At 39.9% G+C, this 23,349-nt stretch overlaps 1 protein-coding gene across 10 annotated transcripts in view; it reads left to right on the top strand.

Annotated features, from left to right (window-relative positions):
* DMD (dystrophin) overlaps nt 1-23,349 on the top strand; it is a 1,715,077-nt gene that overhangs the window by 1,024,784 nt on the left and 666,944 nt on the right. For all 10 annotated transcript variants that reach the window (XM_030575515.1, XM_030575505.1, XM_030575489.1 and 7 more), the window contains 2 exons: nt 9,486-9,633; nt 12,159-12,308. In XM_030575515.1, the coding sequence (XP_030431375.1) occupies nt 9,486-9,633; nt 12,159-12,308 (298 nt within the window). The remainder of the gene's footprint in view (nt 1-9,485; nt 9,634-12,158; nt 12,309-23,349) is intronic.

Below are 23,349 nucleotides of genomic sequence, written 5' to 3'. Positions count from 1 at the left end.
ACAGCTGTGCAAAATTATGAGTTCTATGTACAATTTCCACAGTTGTGGGAAATTATTGGAGGGATCAGACAAAGTTAAAAGGTCTACAACCATTAAAACACAAATTGACAACATTTCATGTCAAAATATACAAAGTAAATACCCTTAAATCTAACCCTAATAATTTCTCAAGTGGCGTTTTTCTTATTTTGCCTATCTGTACATTTTGATTACTATTGATGGAAATATTTTGTCAGTTTGTGTGTATTCAGAGAAATAGATATTTATGATAAAAATCTAATCCTTTCAAGCCTACGTATATATCAGCTCCTGATGAACATATTAACCTAAATTCCTATAAAAGAAACAAATCTACTACACGAAGTTGAACTTTAAAATATTATTAATTGTATATGGTCATAGCAAAACTGGGTGTGCATTGTGTTACAGCGATGGAAGGAAGGTTAGTTTCAATAGTGTTGCTAGCTTGGTTGGAAAGTAGAATTCTCTTATACTGTTGAATTTTATACACTTCTGTGACAGGGCACTATCAGCAGTGCCCTGGTCACTGTCAGGCTCAGCTAGAGGCAGTTAATTATGTTGTGGGATTATGAGGACCTGGGTTGTAATCACTGGGCTAGTGAGGTACTTGGGAGGATATGAGCAAGGGGTAGGTCAGAAGGGAAGCTCAGAGGGTGACTCTGGGCTGAGGAGTGAAGTGACAAAAAAAGTTTCTTCTTGCATTACACTGCTACTTTGTAAGAAAAAAATAATGCACTCCTTGGTGAAAGGATAACAACCTGATGTGCATTTGTGAATGTGAGACCAGGTCAACTGGCCAGGCAGTGGAGTATATCAGGTAGTACGTAGGCACCAAGTGACTACCTCAGATTCCATTTTGAAGCAGTCCGCGATTCTCTGTCATGAGTTTTAGTCTTTATTCCCCCCATGTAATGGGAATACTTCATTTGCTGTAAATAAATACAGTGTTGACTTATAAAAACTTCATGGCTATACTGTATAGTTTTATGATTCCCTGTCTCTTCTTATACTAGGAATTTCAATTCAACTCTCAAACACAGTTCCCCTGTTGGTACCTTTTCACTGCTGACTGATCTGTGTTTCTTCCATTGATGATACAAATGAGTTATTTAGGTGGTAATTAGAAGTTTTCTTTCTACCAGTTTTCAGACTTACACTTTATCATATAAAAGGAATACTCTGTTTTTCTTCCCTCCCACCACAATAAAACAGTGATGCAGCTGTCTTGACATGTGAAGGAAAAAAATCTATGCTAGAAGCTTGAAATCAGTTGAACACATTTTTCTGAGTGCTAAGAATTAAAGAGAGAAGAATATTACAATAAAAATGTAACTGACAGATTTAAAATAAGGGGGTCGTTCTCATAGATTAGAATAATGTTGGAGATTTTTCCATAACATTCTAGATATAAAGCCAAGCTTCCAAGAGACTCTGATTCATTTTTGGAATTTCTGTATTCTTAAATCTGTCAAGTTCTAAATTATTTGTCATATAAGATGTATATTTTTTAATAACAATTGTTTGGAGGGATTTGTTTTAAAGGGTGTGAGGCTGGCATTTTATTGTTGAGTCTCTTTTTCCTGTAAAGGAAAACACCATCCCTTTTGCTCATCCATCAGGAAGCATATCTGGTTAAAAAGTCCTTCTCACCATAAATAAATTATGACATAGTTTCAAATAGCTTTCATTTCTTTGCTTTTTCTGACTTTCTTGCTGGCAGTAACCATCGTGCTGAAAAGTGAAAAAGTATGGGAAAACAGAGACACTAAATCAATTTTTATCCTGCTTTAATAATAGTTTTTGAAATTGGAAAGAATGTATTATTAATACTAGTTGCAACTCTACAGTTAAGGCATTTTGCACTTAACTTTGCACTCAGGCAACCTCTTGGTTACGTATAAGAAATATAGGTATACCTTCCCAAAAATTACTTTGAACTAAAAATGGATCCTTTAAGAAATTTGGTACCATGTTTTAAACTTTTTTTTTTTTTTGGTCTCACATGATGTTAGTAACAAGAGAAGTAGACTATGCAAACTTCTCATGTAGGTAAGTTTTGAATACATTTGTTCAGGAGATTATGGGTCACTTTTGTCTGACTTTCTTTATAATTGAAAGTTTCTCCTTCAGCACAGACTAGCACATAATCTTTTCCTTCAGAAACTTACAAAGACTTGCCCTCTTCCAAAATGATTGTATTTTCCCATTACACTCAGTGGAACTGAGGCTGCCCTTAGCAAAGATGGCCAACTGTCTCAAATTACAACTGAAGGCAGTCTAGCTGTAGGCAGTGGCTGTTTTAAAAGAGTGGATAGCTTGTGATTTCTGTCTCCTTGAGAATGGTGGGAGATGGTGTCCATTTTGAGAGTGCAATTCTTCATGCGTTTATCTAAAAAAGATTTTATTCTTTTCAGTTATAAAAAATAACAGCGCCAGTGGTCATACTCCCAAATACATATGTTCAACAGCTCTCCATTGAACCAGACTTACTTGACAGACGGGGATGGAGGGAAAGGGACACTGTGTGTGTGGGAGGTGCATTTGGGGAAAAGAGAGAGGGGGTGTGCACACACATGCATATTTTGAGAGTTATAGACTCATAAAATATCAGGACTGGAAGGGACCTGAAGAGGTCATCTAGTCCAACCCCCTGCTCAAAGCAGGACCAATCCTCAGCGGTTGTAAGGAAGGAGGGAGATGGAAAACTGTTGTTTGCATCCAGTAGCTTGTAGAGGGTGCAGGAGGAATTTATGGAGATGGTTCATCCAGGCTGATGAGAAGGACAGATGAAAGGGGAAAACTTTGCATACACTGGCTGGTTTGTGGTGCTGCAGAGTGGTGTAAAACAGCCAGAGATTATTTGTGAATCTGGCATAAAAGTGTGTGTGTGTGCGTGTGTGCGCGTATATATGTATGTGTGTGTATATATATGTATGTTTGTATATAATTTTTGTTTCACATTTTAAATTGATAATACATTAAAAATAATATTAGAAATTTCATATGGTAATAGTCACTTTGGATTTACTGTATGGAATTTATAACTTTTGTTATAAAAACAAATAAGTTCCCCAACAAAACTATAAGGTAGAAATTAAATTTGAGATATGTATCAGTAATTTAAGGATAAAATGCATTACAGGGATATTGTAAACACTGTGAAGGTGACTTTTTGAAAAGTGTGTTTTAAAAAAATATTTTAAATTTAATCTGGGACTACAAATACTAAAATGCCTTAATTATAATCATATGGCTATTACATGACCTACAGGATAGAGTTAAGATTGTTTAGATGCTCTAGCTATGTACGGCCTTGCATTTTAATAGGCTTGGATTTCTTTTCAACTTAACTTTAATTCTGATTTTCCTAAGTCTATAAATCTTGGTTTGAGGATAACTGCTTCCCTGTGATGTATTTTACTTTATAATACTGCTAAAAACTCAGAGTACTGGTAGGTAAAGTCCCACAGGATGAAAATCTAAGGGAAAAGGAGTTCAGGAGGGCTTACAATTTGTCAGAAACCATATTAAAGGCAGAGCAGCAAACTACCTCAATATGAAGAAAAGATTTAAAAAAATATATGAGGCCAATATATAGCTCCATCAGGAGCTCTTTAGCCACCTGAAAATCAGAAAGGAATCCTTAAAAAACTGGAAACATGGATGAATTTTTAAGGAGTACAAAAGAATAGCACAAGCACATAGGGACAAAATCACAAAGGCTAATACACAAAATAAGTTGCCCATAACAAGGGACACAGAAGGCAAGAAGAAGAGGTTTTATAAATTTGTTAGGAGCAAGAAAAAGATGAAGGGAAGTGTAGTGAGGAAGGAGAGCTAAAAACAGATGATATCAAGAAGGCTGAGGAGTTTAATGCCTGTTTTGCTTCGGTCTTCACTAAAAAGGTTAATGGTGACAGATACTTAACACAATTAATATTAACAACTGGGGGAAGAACCACAGGCTAAAATAGGGAGAACAAGTTGAAAAATATTTATGTAAGTTAGATATTTTTAAGTCATTTGGGCCTTACGAAATTGCTTCAACTTGTTCCTTAAATACCTTAAACAGCATTTCTCAAAGCCAGTCCACTGCTTGTTCAAGGAAAGTGCCTGGTGGTCTGGCATGGTTTTTTTACCTGCCACGTCCTCAGGTTCGGCCCATCGCGGCTCCCACTGGCCGCGATTTGCCTCTCCAGGCCAATGAGGGCTGCGGGAAGGGCGGCCAGCACATCCCTCAGCCCGTGCTGCTTCCAGCAGCCCCCATTGGCTTGGAGCCGCGAACCTTGGCACGTGGCAGGTAAACAAATCAGCTCAGACCACCAGGGTCTTTCCCTGAACAAGCGGCAGACCGGCTTGAGAAGCACTGCCCTAGAATGAATCTTGGCATTAATGATTATCTTTGAGAACTTATGGAGGATAGGTGAGGTCCCAGAGGACTGGAGAAGGACAAAGATAGTACCTATCTTTAAACAGGAACAGAGAGGACCTGCTGAATTACAGACCAGCCTAACTTTGATAACTGGAATGACACTGGAACAAGTTATTTAACAACCAATTTGTAAAAACCTGGAGGACAATAAGAATATAAGGAACAGACAGCATGGATTTGTCAAGAACAAGTCATGCCAAAACAAACAAATTTGTTTCTTTGACAGGGTTATTGGCCTAGTAGATAAGGTGGAAGCTATAGATGTGATATATTTTTATTTTAGTAAGGTTTCCGACACAGTCCCACATGACATTCTTAAAGGCAAACTAGGGAAATGTAGCCGAGATGAAATTACTATAACCATACTCAGAGTAGTTATCAATGGTTTGCTGTCAAACTGGAAGAACATATCTAGTGGGTCCGGCAGGGGTCTGTCTTGAGTCCAATACTATTCAATATTTTCATTAATGACTTGGACAATGGTGTGGGAAAGAGGGCTTATAAAATTTGCAGATGACACCAAGATGAGAGGGATTGCAAGCACTTTGGAGGACAGGATCAGAGTTCAAAGTCTCCTTGACAAATTAGAGAATTTGTCTGAAATCAACAAGATGAAATTCAATAAAGACGAGTGTAAAATGCTACGCTTAGGAAGGAAAGATCACATGCGCAAAAACAACCTGGGGAATAACTGGCTTGACAGTAGTACCGCTGAAAGGGATTTGGAATTTGGTGCATCACAAACTGAATATGAGCCAACAGTGCAAGAAAGGGAGAATATAATTCTGGAGCATATTAACAGGAGTGTTTTATATAAGACACAGGAGATAGTCTCTACTTGGCACTGGTGAGGCCTCAAATGAATACTATGTCCAGTTCTAGTGTCACATTTTAAGAAATATGTGGACAAATTGGAGAGAGTCCAGAGGAGAGCAGCAAAAAATGATAAAAGGTTTAGGATACCTGATGTATGAGAAAAGATTAAAAAACTGGTCATGTTTAATTTTGAAAAAAGACGACTACTAAATCTTCAAATACATTAAGGGTTATTATAAAGAGGATGGTGATTGATTGTTCTCCATGTCACCGAAGGCAGGACAAGAAGTAGTGGACTTAATTTGCAGTAAGGGAGATTTAGGTTAGGTAGTAAGAAAAGCTTTCCATCTGGAAGGTTAATTAAACTCTGAAATTGGCTTCCAAAGGAGATTATGGAATCCCCATCATTGGAGATTATTAAAAACAGATTGGACAAGTGTGTCAGGGATGCTCTGGGTATCTTGGTCCTGCTTCAGTATCGGGGGCTAAATTGATGACCTCTGGAGGTCCCTTCCAGGTCTACATTTCTATGAGTCTATGTAGTCTCAGTCTTATCTCCATCTTAATACAGTTTTTATATTGAAATGGAAACACAGAAATGGGAATGATTGAGGTACACCATATCCAGTTATCTTGGACTGTCAGGAAACCTTTCTTCTGAGATATTTCTATTTGATCCTGGAAGGCCATCCCTATTCATTCCACTAGAAAAGGACAAAGTTCCCACCAGTATGCCAGCCATCACTTTAACAGAGACGTCCCACGATTCCCACTAAAAGCAGGAATCCCACATATTTGGCCAATTTCTATTATTTGTGCTGTCTGTTCTCCTTTATTGACAATGGTCCTATGCCCTGCTCTTCCCCTCTGAGCTGCTTGGAGTCACTATCTTGATTGTTGTTGTGGTTGGGGTCTGACACTTCCTCCTCCCAGCACCTGATGTGGGCATAGTACATGCTACCTGCAGGAGTGGCGCCAGAATTTCTGGCGCCCTAGGCAGAATTCAGGGGACGGCATTTTGTGCGCTCCCCATGGGGCGCACGGGAGCTTCCGGTTCCACTCCCATCGCACCGCCGAAGAAGGACCCTCTGTCGAAATGCTGCAGGTGACAGCGGCAGTCACTGAGCTGCTCAATTGCCTGCCACTGTTTTCCGCGGCACGTTGGCAAAAGGTCCTTCTTCGGCGGCGCGACAGGAGCGGAACCAGAAGCTCCCGTGCGCTATGTGAGAAGCGCACAGAATGCCGCCCCCCAAATCCTGCTGACCTAGGTGACCTGCTCAGGTAGTCTAATGGAAGTGCTGGCCCTGGCTACTTGTATTTTAACCTGAGCTGCACAGGGGGAGAGTCAGCTCAGAGGGAGACACCAGATTCTGAAATCCCAGAAATAGATACCAGCTGGGAGATTTAGTCCATGTTGAGGGGATGGAATGGTTGTGTGGGCAGAAGCCTATTCACAGGCTTCTAGTCCTCTAGGCCAGGGATTCTCAAACTTCATTGCACCACAACCCCCTTCTGACAACAAAAATTACTTCACAACCCCAGGAAGGGGGACCGAAGCCTGAGCCCGCCCCTGCCCCGGGGGGGGAGGAGGGGGCGGCGGAGAAAGGCAAAGCCTGAGCCCCTGTGTTCTGGAGAGAGTGCAAAGCTCAAGCTCAAAGGCTTCAGCCCCATGCAGGGGGTCTGCAACCTGAGCCCTGCCACCCAGGGCTGAAGCCCTCTGGCTTTGGCTTTGACCTTGAGCAGTGGGGCTCGGGCTTTGGCCTTGGGCCCCAGCAAGTCTAAGTCAGCCCTGTTGACCACATTCAAAGGTCCCCATTTGGGGTCCCCACCCACAGTTTGAGAACCACTGTTCTAGGCAACCGAATTTCTGGATACTTATCAAACTAATAAAAAACTAAGCTTTTGAAGTTCTCTCATCACTAGTGTTTTTTTTGTGGTTGTCTTCCCTCCTCCCCCCACACACTAGTGTTTTTTGCAGTGCTGACGCTGCTTTTTGGCCAGATCCTGCAAACGCTTGCTTGTTTGAGTAACTTCGTTCACTTGAGCAATCCATGAACTTCAGTGTGACTACATGTTTATGTTTGTAGCATGGGGGCCTTTCTGTATCTTTGCATCGTTGTGACAAACATCAGTGCATAATGATGCAATATCACAATCCCAATCAACATTTGCTTATGTCTCCTGGTTGGGGACATGTAAAATTGATTAATAGAATATTTAGGCCCTGTGCAATTCCCTTCATAACCATACACATCTCCTTCCCACCTCCCTTGGAAATCTGAATCTCTATTAATATTGTAATTATTCCTGCTGCTGGTGCACTGATATGCCAGACCTTTACTTTAAAGTACTATTTGGGCAGTTGGGGAGGGCATTCCACTAGAGAATTAGGGCTCCTCAAGCTTAATGCCTGGGAACCCTCTCCAATCTACTCTTTGCTAAACGCAAATAGGACACTGCAGATTTCCAGGCCAGCATCAGTATTTGGTACGTCTTATTGAACTGTCTCTGCACTGGTTCCCTGCCCAGTTTCTGCTGCTTTCCTACAAGCTTTACACAGAGCTGACTCCGGTGGTAACATCTGCCAGGTATAGCCTGTTCCATGTGTGGTTCCCCCAGCACCAGCTCTGCATGTGGTTCCCCATCAGGTTTCCCTGCTGCTCCTAGTTTGCCACATGGAGTTGGTTTTCTCAGAGCAAGGTTACTTCCTGGATCAAGGTCTTTCTGACTTCTCTCCCTATTGCCAAGGGGAAGGGGCCTTGTCCACATGTACACCCTGCAGGGTCATAGCATTTGTCACAATATTCATTTAAACCATTCGTGTTTTAACATGCAAGTGAGCGGTATTAGGTTACAGGGGGCAGTGTGATGCATCTGTTAAGGATGATTCTGTTACTGTTGAGGAGTTTAAATGGTCAGGAGGAAAAGGTTCTGTGATGAGGAGCAGGTCACAGAGGCATGGTTTCTTCTAGGTGAAGGAGTCTGGTGGCTGCAGGCAGTATATGGAGTGCTATTTTAGCCCCATCATAAGCTAGAGCCTCAAGACCTAGCAGCTCAAGTGTTTACAGAACTTGCCGGCTGTTGGGACACAAAGTACAGGATGGTTTAGGACAAAAGTTTGTGACTATTGATGGCTTGAGACCCCAGTTAAGCAGATTTACTTGATGATTTTTAAACCATTGTATAAATTGGAGGAAGACTAAAGACCATCATTTTCAAATTTAAAAGCTTAAAAGCAGTTATTTAAGTCCACACATGGACGCCTCACTAAATGGTCTGACCTCAAAGATGTTCAGGTGCTTACAGCTCCTGTTGAGTTTGATGGGGTTTGTTAGCATTCATCACATTTTGAAAAAAATCAGGCCTTTTACTTAGGTCTATGTGTGTATGTGTATTTGTATTGTAGTTGTTGTAGCTAGCACCCTCAACCATGACTGGGGCCCCGTTGGGCTAGGCACAGTGCATACGCAGCCTGAGACAGCCTCTGCCCTGAAAACCTTACAGTCTAAATAGACAAAGCAAACAAACATTGGAAGAAGGGAAGCATTATTGTCCTCATTTTCCAGATGAGGAAGTGGAGAAATTGTGACGTGTCCAAAGTTCATAGGAAATCTTTGGCACAGATGGGAATTGAACCTCATTTTCCTGAATCCCAAATCCAGTTCCTTAACCACAGAAACATAGTTCCCTCCAAAATAGTCCCCACTGAATATAAGGGCCTAATTTTAGGGATTCAATTTAGTAAACTTTGTCTTTAGATTTCTTTCAGTTTCTAAAATTGGGCTTTCATATCATTTCTGACAAAGGGGGCTGATCCTGCAGAGTGGTGGACACCTTCAACTCCTAATGACTTGCTGGCACCTTGCAGTAGTGGGTTAAAAATCATATTATTTGAGCTGGAAGTTAGTTTAGAATTGCAGATTAAAACTCCAAACTTATTTTCAGATACATTTAATTCTATTTATCATGAATGGTGTTTCTCTTCTGATTAATTTTGAATATGTAAATTTTTGCTTTTAAATAATTACTGTTAATGTCAAATAATCTGTATATATTTTCCTCCATTTAGTTATGCATTATATTTGTGTTAAAAAGTGATGATTTTTTATTTTTATAATAATAAAGATTGCATTTGAAATATAATTACATATGACATAGAGTTCCCCTATTAACACTATAGTTTTCTTCTTCTTCTTCTTCTTTTCTTTTACTGTAGGCTGGAGGAAGAAAAAAATATTTTGTCAGAATTGCAAGAAGATTTAAATGAGTTAATTTTATGGTTAGAGGAAGCAGACAGCATTGTTGGTATTCCTCTTGAACTGGGAAATGAGCAACAGTTAAAAGACTCTCTTGAAAAAGTGAAGGTAACATAAATTCTTATATTTAATGTCTTCTTAGTTTGTCATATCTGCATAAACAAATTGAATTGTTGTTCTTAATCCAGATTGATTTCTGTCAAACACTTAATCACTATTATTCCACAATTTACTAGATAATCCAAAAAATAGGAACTCCTGTGTTTTAAAGCCCAGATACCAGAATGTATTGCCTGCATTAAAATTAGACTAGAAAAAGTAATTGAAAATATAGAGTTTTAAAACACACTTTTTTTCATTCCTAACTAGCCTGTGTTTATCAGGAAATGAGACAGAGAAGAAAACCTAATGCTTAATATTCAGCTCTTCAATTTAATTAAGAAATGTCTCCTTTCTTGGCTGAACCATTTTAGCAGCAAGATATTTCCTTGTGGAGGGCTGAAGGAAGTCCCCAAAAGGGTGTTTAAAAGTATAAAATAATAAAAAACCCAAAGTGGGCAATTTTGATAAGAAAAATTAAGTTTAAATGAAAGGTCATGGGGGCCCCAGAGATTCCAGGTGCCAGCAGAATGTGTGAAAACTGCCTCCCTGTTATCGCCAGGCATAGCCAAATGTGAGAACCTCCAGGCTTCCCAAACACTCCTGTAATTCTATTATCATATATGTCTAGTCTCCTGTTGAGATCTGAATTAGTTAATGACCTGTTGTGTCCTAATTATGATCTTACACCAATGTAAACAGAGCAGGCTGTAACTGTCCTTCATTTATACAGTTTTTCTCCCCTATTGTTATTTGAACTGCTTGATCTGTTCAGCTTTTAAAACTAAACCATCCTCAATAACTACAATTTTAAAACAAATTTGGTTGTAAAGCACCCTAAAACTGTTGGGGGAGGGGGGCTGTTTCATATATGACTTATTTTTTTTGCTGCAAGAAGTTAGAGTTTATCTTTACTTCGCTGACTGAGCTCCAGCTACTTTCCGTATATTTTAAACTTTCTATGTGACCTCTCCTTCTAAAACACTTCTACTGCCCTTTTAGTCCACAGAGGTTGCAGTCTTCCTCTTCCCAATGAAAAGTATCCTTTCATTATTTGACACATAATGTAATATTAGCATTCCTATGACCATTCCTATAAACCAGATTGTCTTACCGATATCTGTGGAGGATGCATGTAGGGCTAAATGGACTTCATCTTGACTGACTGAATGTCAGTGAGTCAGAGAGAGAATTTTGAAGAGACTTTTCATCTCTTTCATCTGCCTTTGTTTAAGTTATCCCTTCTAGATCCTGATATGCTTCCAGCACTCACAAACCTAGTTCTTAACCCTGTGAGTCAGTAATATCAGAAATGTGAAATCTAGGCACAAAGCAAAGAAAATATTATTTGTGCAGCATTTATTTATTTATCTGTACAGAGCATTAAATGTCCATGGCACTTTAAACAATCCCTGTCCTCTGGAGCTTACAATCTAAATTAAATGCTATCTATATTAGAAAGTGGTGTGTGTTTGTTTTGTTTTGTTTTTTTAGCTGGGCAGCTCGTCTGAGCTTTCATACATATGTGTAGAGCTTTGGAGGTCTCTGATCCAAATATACTAATGTCAGTAGCTGGTAGCTGCATTTTGGATAGCAGGTGGAGGAGAAAAGCGCCTATATGGATGAAGATTCTCTCTTCTCAATATGTATTAATGTGGGCAGGAGAGAAGTATGTTAATGTGGGAGGGAACCCCTCCCCCAGTAACTCCTAAAGGACGGGTGGTCCAAAGTCCAAACCTACTGGTGATGATATTTTTTTCCTTAATAGTTCAGGTTTTTAAGCCATGCTGTGAGCCACCTCTTTTCTTTTTGATCCACCCAAAGGAAGTTACTCCAAGCCCACTGATATAGTAACTATTAAAGATTCTCTTGTGGCCCATGTCAAATTTTGATCATTTTTTAAAATGATGGCTGCGGAAGCTTGCACTTTCTATTATATAACTCTTTGGTTACTTCATATGTTGTTATATTAACACTATAAATTTGCAGTAATTGCATACAGGAAGGGGAATGGATTCAGATTATACAGACACGATAGGTTGGACAATCCTAAACATTATCAGTAGCCCTCTGATTTGCAGTGTTTATGAATATATTATGAACATTATTGCTTACGGGGTTGGACTAGAGTGCTTAGCACTGCACAGAACATGGAAGAGACATGGAACCTGCTCTAAAGGGCTTATAGTTCACACAAACAAAAGGCAGCAGTTAGTAAAGCACCAGGTGACCAGAAGGAAAGATTAATCACATAGCAGAGATGAACTTTTATTTTATTTCCCTCCGGGAAGCTTGTTTTCCCTCCATTTTGGTCTCCTCAGAGAGCCACTCTTTCCTCACTACAGGTCTGCCTAATAGAGTCAGCATTTGCTGTTTTTCTGAGCCTTTTTAACTCAGAAAGCCATGGCTATTTTGTGTTGAATTGAGCCCTGAGCCTGGTCTCTGCAGCTGATAGACTAATCAATAGCAGCGAAGATAAGGGAGTTGAAAATTCTACCACAGTTCATTTTCAATGTTGTATTTGTCTGTTCCAGTTAAGAGTGGAAGAGCTACCTCCACACAAGGGAATACTGAAACGATTAACTGAAACTGGAGGAACAGCACTTGGAAGTACATCACTGAACCCAGAAGAAAAACATAAGCTTGAAAATAGGCTCAAGGAGGCTAACCATCGCTGGATAAAGGTTAGATATATTAGCAATGATATTATGACATATAATTCTAATCTGTTAGAAGTACTTATACATTCTGTCCTGTGTATGTTTTTTCTCTGAATGAACATGAAGGTTAATCTGTACCTGTTATCAAATAAGAAGAAAAAAAAGCAGCAAACAAGAATTGTAGCTGTGATGTTGGGTGACTTAATAACAGTGGTATGGTCAAGATTCTTTTTTTAAATGGGTGCCGAAAGTTAGTTTTCTGCAGCCATGTACAGGCACTTAAATAAGTGGTATTCTGTTAAAAAATGCTGAGAAGAGGGAAGGATTTATTCTCCAATCCTGGCTGTTCTGTGGCTGCTACTGCTGCTCTGAGGCTAGAGTAGCTTCCGTAGCATTTATGGCACTGCTCCATGGGGAATATTTGTGGAACCACTAGCCACACTCCAGCTCTTTTCCCACTCCAAACCCTTAAAATTATACAGGCAGCCTCTGTGGCACTAGGTTCTGCATCATGCAGGCCTTGCACGCTTCCTCAGATCATGTCTCCTGTGCAATGGCGTTGTACTTATTCTGCTACCTTAGATTTCTGTGCCTGTGGAGAGGGCTGGGGAAAGGTTTTGCTGGTTTTTATTTGAATATATATATATTGCTATGCTGAAAAGTGTTAATGTTGGCTGTCAGTCACAGATTAAAGGAGAAATTGATGAGTATTCCAAGTACCCCTCATTCAGGCTAAATGAGGTAGCAATTAAATACTTGTTTGTTTATTAATAGCAGAAACAATGGAAGCCATCACCCAAGGCACAGAGCAGCATGGCAAGGCTTGAGTAGAAGCTGAATCATGTAGGCCGAGGAACTTTCCTGGAGTAGGATTGCATACTTAGGATCTGGGGAATTGATTTGGTTGCAAATGCATATATGTATGAAAAGAACCTGAAAGCAGGGGGAAATCCAGCAGGTAGTGGGAGAATCAGTGATGTATGCCCCTAGGAGAAAGCCAAAAGAGCTTCTTTTGGGTAGAGTTCTTAATGAGAAGCTAGACTTGAATTTTTGAAAAAGGGAACATTTCCTGTTTGTTTCTACTGTGTTCACAGAATCAGGACTTTCTATCTATGGTACTTACATGGCCCCCATCACTGTGGTATCTGAATGCCTCACAGACTTTGATGTGTATTTAGCCTTACTGAGAGGTAGGGAAGTTTTATTATCCATTTCATAGCTGGGGAACTGAGGCACAGAGAAGCTAAGTGACTTGCCCAAGGTCACACAAGAAGTTGGAGAGCAGAGTCTTCTGAGTATGAGGCTAGTGCCCTAACCACTGCATCATCCTCTTCTGGACATGCCTTTGTGTACATGCTTTGTAGATAATCAGGATTACACCGAAGAACCATTTGCCTCCTAACAGAAACAACCTTTCAAGGCCTTGAACATTGTCTAACTGCTCAGGTTGAAAGAAGAAACAGTATTGCCCAAGGTCACACAAGAAGTTGGAGAGCAGAGTCTTCTGAGTATGAGGCTAGTGCCCTAACCACTGCATCATCCTCTTCTGGACATGCCTTTGTGTACATGCTTTGTAGATAATCAGGATTACACCGAAGAACCATTTGATTCATATAATCAGTTTTGCCTCCTAACAGAAACAACCTTTCAAGGCCTTGAACATTGTCTAACTGCTCAGGTTGAAAGAAGAAACAGTATTGACCAAAATTTGCGAACCTTGATGCCTAGAAATGGGCACATAAATCAGTATTTAGGCACCTACACAGAAGTGTCCTTTTCTCTAGAAAATGAGTGAGCTCCCAGATATGTCTCTGAAGTCAATTGTAAATGAATGAATTCAGCACCTCAGAAAATCAGGTGACTTCTAATTACATGATTAAATATGGATTTACATGCCTAACTTTAGGGACCAATGCTTGAAATTTTGGCCATAGCTTAAAAGGAAATAATTAGTTATTAAGAAAAATGTGTTCTTTTTGTTGGTGTTTGGTGTTTCTTTTTGTAAAAGATTTACAAATGCATTTACACAGAAATTGTGATTTCTAAGTTTATCAGACTCTGAATATAATCTGTCATTGACTATTTCTGTATTCCAAGACTTTGTGAAAGGGATATCTTTTTACATTCCTTTTTATCTCCTGTTTATTAATACAGAAATGTTTTCTATTTCTTATTTGTCATGGTCATAGTGACCCAGAAAACTATGAGCAGAACTGTAGTATATGAAAGTCAGATCTCGTTACTTCTGGGGGCTTATCCTAGGATTCTTAAACGCCTTTGCTAGCTGTAGCTTCTCTAGGCCTTGGTTCATGGTATATTGTAGGACAACTTGTCTCTCCATCTTGTGGTACTTGACTGGAAGTGCTTGTGGCCTGCCAAAATCTCCAGCAGATCCATTTTTGGGTCTGCAAGCTCCCTGCAACCAGAGCCAGTAACAGTAATCCAGCATCAGTGGAAGAACTTCTGCTTATACTTTCACTCCTATTTTGGTAATCAGACAGAGTATCTCTGTGCTGTTGGATGTTTCAGCAGCGATATTTGTCCTATCAATGGCCTCTCTCAGAGGGCAGTACTGACATGGCAGCCAGAACGCAGCTGATTCAGCTCGTGACTGTTGCAGATTCCCCATACATAGAACGGAGCTTCTGGAGCAAGATTATGGGCACAAATTGATGGGATCACATCATCTTGCAGACCTGGGATGACAAGCTCCAAAACTTATGCATGAAGAAGTAGATGTTCATGGAGCTATGTGATCAGTGTCAAGAAATGTACATGAGGAAGGCCCAGGCAGTCCAGAAGCAGGTTACTATAACTATTTGGAAGCTGGCTACCCTAGACTTCTACTTGTTCATGACTAACCAGTTTGGAATTGGCAGATCATCTGTGAGGCTTGTGGTGGTGGTGATTTGTGAGGCCATCAGGATTGTGATTTACCCAAAGGTGGTGGGCATAAAAAATGTTCCCAGAATAATTGTTGGTTTTGAAAGAAAGGGGCTTTCCAAACTGTTTTGGGACTGTCAATAGGAATCCTGTATCCATAGTTTGCCCTTCATAAGGACCACTGAAGTATATAAGCTGTGAACAGTACTACTTCATCTTTATTCAGGCCCTGGTCAATCACAGAGGCTGGTTCTTGGATATCAGCATGGAATGCACTGGCAGGGTGCATAATGCCAGGATTTTCTGGAGCCTGGGACTTTACCTTCACAGACGAGGGGATATTGTTCACATCAAATGGTATTATGAACGGAGTCACTGTCCCCACTGTCATTCTAGGGGATAGCACATGCCCCGTTTTCCATGGCTTATGAAACTGTATCCTGATTACAGAGGGCCTGGCAAAAGAAAGTTCAACTGCATGCTTTATAGCTGTAGAATGATGGTGGAATATGCATTTGGCAGATTGAAATCTCAGTGGCACTACCCTCAAAATCATTTGGATGCCTTTGTTATCAAAACATCTGCATTATTGTGGCCTGCTGTTTATTGTACAATGTCTGTGAGGAGAAAGATGAGCCATTTTGCCAGGAGTGGACTCAAGACACTGGTAGATTGCTGATCTTATACACTCAACCAGAAATTACACAATTATTATTGGATCAGGATCCACATATGTAATAGAAATCAGAGTGCTTTGTGTGCCCACATCATAGGTTTTCATTGTGCAATGTGTGAGGGGGAATGACATAGTATTTGTAATTGTGCCACACTCATTCCACTATTTCTGGGACTGAGGCAGCTTGGGAACATTTATTTTCATTAAATTTTGTTATTCATTTTATACATATCGTTTTTGTACCTTATCACACAGTTTTTGGATTACTGTGATGAAATCTTATGGATTTTGTTGTGCATGTTATAGAAACGGGTCGTGTACCTCAACACACAGCATATGAATTATTGTGACGTTCCATTTTAGTAAAATTAATAAAACCGGTTTATGCAACCTTGTGTGGAAACTGAAGATTTTATTTTAAACATGCATGCAAATGACAAATAACAGTGTAAAAATGCTGATAGGTGGGCAGCTGCCATTAAAACGTAAGAAGCAATACACAAAAACAATGCCTATTAAGAAATCAAACAGACCAAAATGCACAACAGTAAAACAACGTATATTGTCACCAGTTTCATTGCCTCTGGGTGCTCATTGGTGTCCTGTTCTCCTTGGCCCTTCTGGTGAATTTTGCATGAGTGGATCGCAGCTGAATAATATTGGAGGACTGGACAGGGTACATTTGACTGATCCATGTAATGTTCATTGCTTGAGACATGGACCAGCCAGCCCCAGAATAATCCAAAGGCTGTATAGGCTGCTGAATATATTAGCTCAGAAGTGACTCAGTGCTGTGACAAAGTCAGAGCAGACAGCTTTAAGAGAGCAGTGGAAGGCAGATTAATCAGCCCTGGAATGGTAAAAGCGCTTTTCCCCATGAGCTGAAAAGAAGTTACCTCAAGTCAACTAAGGCCACCTGAATCCAAGTAAGGGCTACCTGTGACCTTTAAAAACATCCTCTCCTAATGAGAGGTGGGGGAAAGAGGAGAGACAAGCTGCAGCATGGCTAGTGGCAGCAGGAAGAAAAGGCTTTTGGGTGGAAGGCTGGTCTCCTCCTATAGCGGAAGGAGAGAAGGTCTCCTCCTATAGCGGAAGCAACTTTCTGCCTGTTTGGGGAAGGACTGGCACCTTGAAGCCAGCATAAAAAGGCAACACTCCAGAGAGTGGACAGGGAAAGGTATTCCCTTTCTATGTTATGAAGTTTTCTTTGGTTTGGCTGAAGTGCACTAGAGGTGGAAGGGCCTGCCAAGACAAATTAAAGTGCACATTATTCTCTGATCGTTTAAAAAAAATACTTTTCTGCCATTTTCCCAGAGCTGGATCAATTCAGAGTCAAAGGATGATGCTTGTTATCATTTGGTTTTATTTTATTCACTCAAAAATCTCTGTACGGTGCATAAGATCTTGCAGGGTATGCTGCAAGCCAACATAAGTCATGGTAAGAGCACATAGCAAAAACAATTAAAGTCATTTATAAATCCCCACAATTCTTCCCTCTGTGTGTGTGAGGGAGAGGTTTTATTAGCATTGGTTTACAATACTTTCATGTGGGGCAAGCTCTGGAGAATGTTCTTGATCTGAAAGTGCCTGTGTGGAAGTATGACCTTCTGTTTCAGGCCATCGGAGGAGAGCCACTCATCAATGCTAATGAGATTTTTAGGCCTCTGGTGATTGCCTGGCACATCTATGAATGGAGGGGCTTGTGTGCTACAGAGGCATCCCTAACAAGTATGCTCTGCCCCGGAATGTAACTGACTGTCAGGAGTTCCTATTCAGCAAGACATCTGCATGCATCACCAGTCATGAATGGGACAAAAAATATGGCAAAATTAATAAGATTTTGATTTAGGATGAAGACAAATTAAGAAGTCCTTAGAAGCACCCTGCATTCCTGGATAGACCTTCCCGTGACTAAATACATCATTTGCAACCATTGGGACCCCTAATATAGGGAGGCATGGACTAAATACAACTACAGGTACCATTTGGATTTATAATACTGGCAGAAGCAGAGTAAATACATCTCAGACATTATTTGGACTCAGAATGCAGGAAAACAGAATGATTCAGGATGATCCAGTGTGGCTGATTTCTAAGCTACATTGTACTTGAAGGAGGGAGAATGTAAGGCTCATAAGTTTAATGCATTGACCTGGCTTTGAACAGTAAGTTTGTATCTAATACAGATGTTTTATTAAACATTTTTTCACACTTTATTATATCCTTTCTGAATTCCGTGTGCTGTTGGGGGTGAAGTGGGGAGTGAAGTGGCCTTTAGTGAAGTGGCCTGGATTGCCCCCTCAATGGAATCACACTACAACCCTCTGCTTGTAGTAATAATGTAATTTGGCATAACCTGAAAATCCTTTCCATTCCTATATTAACAACAAATATGGTGGCTAAAATATAATAGATTCCAGCACAGCTTCTGCTGCCACTTCAGGTGCAGGCTGCTACTCATAGGTTCACACCCACGAGTTTCACTTTTGACGTTAAGAGAACAAAATCACAAAGTTAAACTTTCAGTTGAAATCACCTGTTTTCAGTTGCTTATACACTGAAGTGTGCAGAACTGCAAATTTCACATGCTTTTTATGCAAGCTGTAAACTGGCCCAGACTTGCTTCTAGTGGACACAGAGAAGCTCAAAAGGTTTTGTGGTTTTAACAAACTTGATCTGAGTTTCAAATTTGTGATGAAACTCCAGTTCAGACAAGTTTAGTGTGGTTTCAGATTTCGTTGTGAATATGTTGTAAAGCTCTATTGATTGTGTCTTTAGAGGTAAGATAAATAAAAAGGAAGTATTAGACCCTTCTTGAGTAGCTAAAGTGTTATTGACACTCATATATGGTGCAAAGAGAGTGGGAGTGTTAAAGTGAAGCAATCTATTTGTCCTCATCCTTTTGTAGTCTGAAAGGAGATCAATTCCTGACTTTCTCGTGGTATTTACAGCTTGTGATAGCAGGCTCCTCAATTGCTTCCCTAGTCTCTACTCCTTTCATTTCTACGGAAAACTACAAAAGCCTGGAGTCACTAGGGGCCAGAACCAATGAGGAGACATGGGACTTCAGCACGGATGATCATGACCCATCTTGTAGATCCCATGGGATGTGCAGGGCCTGTTCCTTTTAGAAGGAAACCCCCACTCACTTCCTTGCTGACAGAACAATGTGAAGAGATTGCTCATAGACTTTAAGGTAAGAAGAGACTATCATTATCATCTTGTTTGCATGTCACAGGCCATAGAACCTCACTCTACCCATTCCTGTACTAGATCCATAACTTCTGGCCTAGTTACTGAAGTCCATAAATTTTGATTTAAAGAGAATCCACCATTTACTTTAATTCAACCCAGCAAGTGACACTTCAGAGGAAGAAAACAATAAACAAACTGGGGTCTCTGCCAATCTGACCTAGGAGGAAATTCCTTCTAAATATGGCAAACAGTTAGACCCTGAACATGTGGGTGAGACTAAGACCTTGTTGATCCATCCCTTTTTCCATTCCTCGTAGGGTTTCTGCTTTCTCTTACTAACCTGTTTAAGAGGCTCATTCACCCACTTATGTCTTTCCCCAGACACCTGGGAAAGAATTCTCTGTAGTAATTCCTAGCCCTCCTCATCTATTATCTGAGCCCCACAGTTTGGTCCCATTAAGCTGTTTGAGTTTGGCTTCCACCTTGGATGTGCTCATTTTTGCTTCCATATTTTTGTTCCTATATTATCTACCCTAGCATTGTCCCCAAGCTGTTCATTATTCTCATTAAAAACTGAGGCAAAGTAATCATTTAGGTGTTTGCCCATGCTTAGATTATCTGTAATGTCCATGCCATCCTCAGGGCTTAGTGGTCTCATTTCTCCTCATCTAGTGTCCTATCTCTGGGGGTTGTAGATAATTGCCAATAGCAGTTGTGGATGGATGTTATGCCATTGTAGGCAATCTTATCATACCATCCCCTCCTTTAACTAATCAAGCACAATCTTAAACCAAGGTAGTTTTTTTTTCTTCCACTACTCCTTGTGGAAGGCTGTTCCAGAACTTCACTCCTCTGATGTATAGAAACCTTTGTCTAATTTCAAGCCTGAACATTTTGGTGACCAGTTTATATCCATTTATTCTTGAGCAGACATTGGCCCATACCTTAAATAACTTACCTCCCTCCCTTGTGTTTATCCCTAAGATGTATTTATAGAGAGCAATCATCTCTCTCCTGAGCCTTCATTTTATTAAGATAAACAAGCCAAGCTCCTTAAGTCTCTCTCCTCTTGTAACATTGGTTCTCCATACCTCTGACATCCTAGTAACACTTCTCTGCCTGTGTTCCAGTTTGAATTGCACACAGTATTCCAGATGAGGTTCACTAGTGCCTTGTATAATGGTAATAACATATACCTGTGTCTACGAGAATTACCTTGCTTTTTTCACAGCCTCATTGCATTGGCAGCTCATAGTCATCCTTTGATCAACCCCCAGATCTTTCTCATCCTCTGTTGCTTCCAACTGTGATACATTCCCTATTTATTTATAGCATTTTTTTTGTCCTTAAATGCATGTAGTTTCCTGAATCACTCTCCCCCCCCAAATATAAGTACTATATTTGCCATTCTCCAGTCATATATTATGACCCCCCCCAAGTTTACAGATTGATTAAAAATCTTTGCTATTGGGCTTGTAATTTCATATGAAGTTGCTTTAATATTCTTGGATGGAGATTATCTGAGCCCCACAGTTTGGTCCCATTAAGCTGTTTGAGTTTGGCTTCCACCTTGGATGTGCTCTTGTTTGCTTCCATATTTTTGTTCCTATATTATCTACCCTAGCACTGTCCCCAAGCTCTTCATTATTCTCATTAAAAAAATGAGGCACAGTAATCATTTAGGTGTTTGCCCATGCCTAGATTATCTGTAATGTCCATGCCATCCTCAGGGCTTAGTGGTCTCATTTCTTTTCATAACTGTCTTTATTTATTTGGTAAAAGAACCTTTTACTATTGATTTTAATTTCTTTTGCAAGTTCCAACTCTGCCTGGCTTTTGGCAGTTATCACTTTTCTCCTACACTTTCTAACCTCTAAGACCTTGTTGATCCATCACTTTTTCCATTCCTCATAGGGTTTCTGCTTTCTCTTACTAACCTGTTTAAGAGGCTCATTCACCCACTTTGGTCTCCAACTCTTCCCTATGAGTTTCACCCCTCATTGCCTTGCTTGGGTTACAGGCTCTAGATATTTTCTACAACTTTGACTTAAAGTAATTCCAAACTTCCTCCACATTCAGATCCTTGGGTTCTTCAATCCAGTCAACATCATTAACGAATTCCCTTTTTTTTTTTTTTTTAGGTTTGCCCTTTTGAAATCAAGGACCTCTACTTGTGGACTTGCTTTTGTTTACCATTCCATTAAGTTGAAATTAATTAACTCATGATCACTCAAACCAAGGTTGTCCTCTATGACCTCTGTTCTTATTAGTAGGGAGTCCCAGGTCAAGTACACCTGCCTCTTCCTGGTGTTAGTATGATTCTCCAGCCTTCCCTCTTTCTGTTCTTTCTGGCTGCAAGTTGTTTTATCTTCTGTTCTCACTTGCAATCTTCTGTAAGTCATCCTCTATCCTCCTAGGGCTCCAAACTCTGACTATCTCCATTTTCTCTGTCTTCCTTTCTGTAGGACTAGCTGCTCTTCCCTTCTTCTATGCTCTCCCATCTTTGGTTATTGCCTGCCTCTCACCTTCATTTTTCAATTCGCAAACCTGTACCTCAGTGCTATTTCTCCTTTGCTCGTCGATCTTTTCCTCTGCCTTGTTCTTGTTGTTACATGCTTCTACTGACCACTTTTCTCATCCAGCAATCTACTCTCTCAATTGTCTGGTCCAGCATGCATTTTCAAGTCTTGATGTTTCCCTTCAGCCTTCTCTTTCCATCGTCCTCTCAAATCCCCTTTGAAACTCAACCATCATATCTAGCTGCATCTCCAACCTCAGATCTTCTCTTCCATCAGATCTACCAGGTGGCATGCAGGGATCCTTGTAAGGTTATCATTTCCTTGGACCCTTTTCAAACAGTTTTGCTTTGTGAATAGGCAATTCAGCTGGTCACTTCATAGCATGACATTTTTTGTGCTGGGAATGAACACTTGTCATTCCTGATGATCTCATCCTACATTACTTTAGAATGTAGCATGAATGGCAGGAAGATTATGTTAAAATGTAGCTACAGTGGAGCAGCTATTTAGCTGGTGTAAACTGGGGTAGATCCATTGATTTTAGAGTATTATGCCAATTTACACCAGTTGAGGATCTGTCCCACTGTCTTTTAAGGTTATGATGGGTTTTTGTTTGTCTTGATGTGAATGATATCACTTGTGAGTCTTGACCTTCAAGGTGACATATTTGAAATAAGTCATGTTCAAACCTTCTTTATAGTGACAGAAATCATTGCCCTACAGCAATGAAAATAAGCCTAGAAAAGAAATCAAATATGAAAGGAATTGCTGTCAAATAAAAGAGACTTTTTGCTTTGCTTCAGCATTGTCTTTGCTTTTAAGTGTCTAGATCACATGGTGGTGACCTTGAGAACAGATATTTGAAGAGTTTTCCTTCCTCTGAAATAGCAATAATTTTTAAATTAGATTTCTTTAGTCGCTCTTCTAAATAGTGATTCTAATATGCTGCTATGTTAGACACAGTTTAAGTAGAGAACAAAGATTAAAGGCCACATTTAAAATCATGGCTTGTAAATTCCAACGCAGTTTCATTTATTATACCTTCCCCAAGCCAATATTTTGTGTAAAAATGAAAATAACAGTGCTGTCTTTATGAAAGGTCTTAATACAGAAAATAAAGTGTCCTATCACAGTTTTATGCCTTCACATCAAGAATTTCACATTACTTATTTTCATAGCTCAAAGAATCTAATAACTAAACTTGTACTACTGTGTCCAGGTAAGCTGGCCACCTGGTGCTTCAAAGCATAGAAAAGGGGCACTAGGCATTGGAGTTGGTGATGAATTCAGTTCTTCTCATATACCACCTACCAGGGCACAACAGATCTGTAATGGGTTTCTTACTTTTTATTGTGCAGTAAATGGATTGATAGATTAGGCCTGGGGCCACTGAACCATGGAATCGGAGGTTTGCTGGAAGAAGTTTATTACTCTTTAATGTTGTTCTTGCTCTCATGTCAGCCAAGAGAGATGAGCTAGATTATCTGAAAGTAAGCTGGGTGCCAGAATCAGCATTCTGTTCATTTATCTGCCTTAGTCTTCAAGACATATACTGTATGGATTATGAAGGTTATTATAAGTGCCTGATGGAGACATTTTGTTTTGCTGCCTTTTAATTTGTCTGCTGGTATTAGAACTAATTATTAGACATTGAAGAGACTGTTTCAATGTTGACTGCCAGAGCAAATCAATTTTTTGTGCTCTGTGAATAAAAAATTTGAGTGGAGTAATATGACTATAATTTGTGAACATTTTTTGTACCACCAGGAAAAGTGCAGATCGTCTTAGCTTA

Source organism: Gopherus evgoodei, chromosome 1, assembly GCF_007399415.2.
Source record: "Gopherus evgoodei ecotype Sinaloan lineage chromosome 1, rGopEvg1_v1.p, whole genome shotgun sequence".
NCBI classification, from domain to species: domain Eukaryota; kingdom Metazoa; phylum Chordata; order Testudines; family Testudinidae; genus Gopherus; species Gopherus evgoodei.
This window is presented reverse-complemented; position numbering and strand designations above follow the sequence as displayed.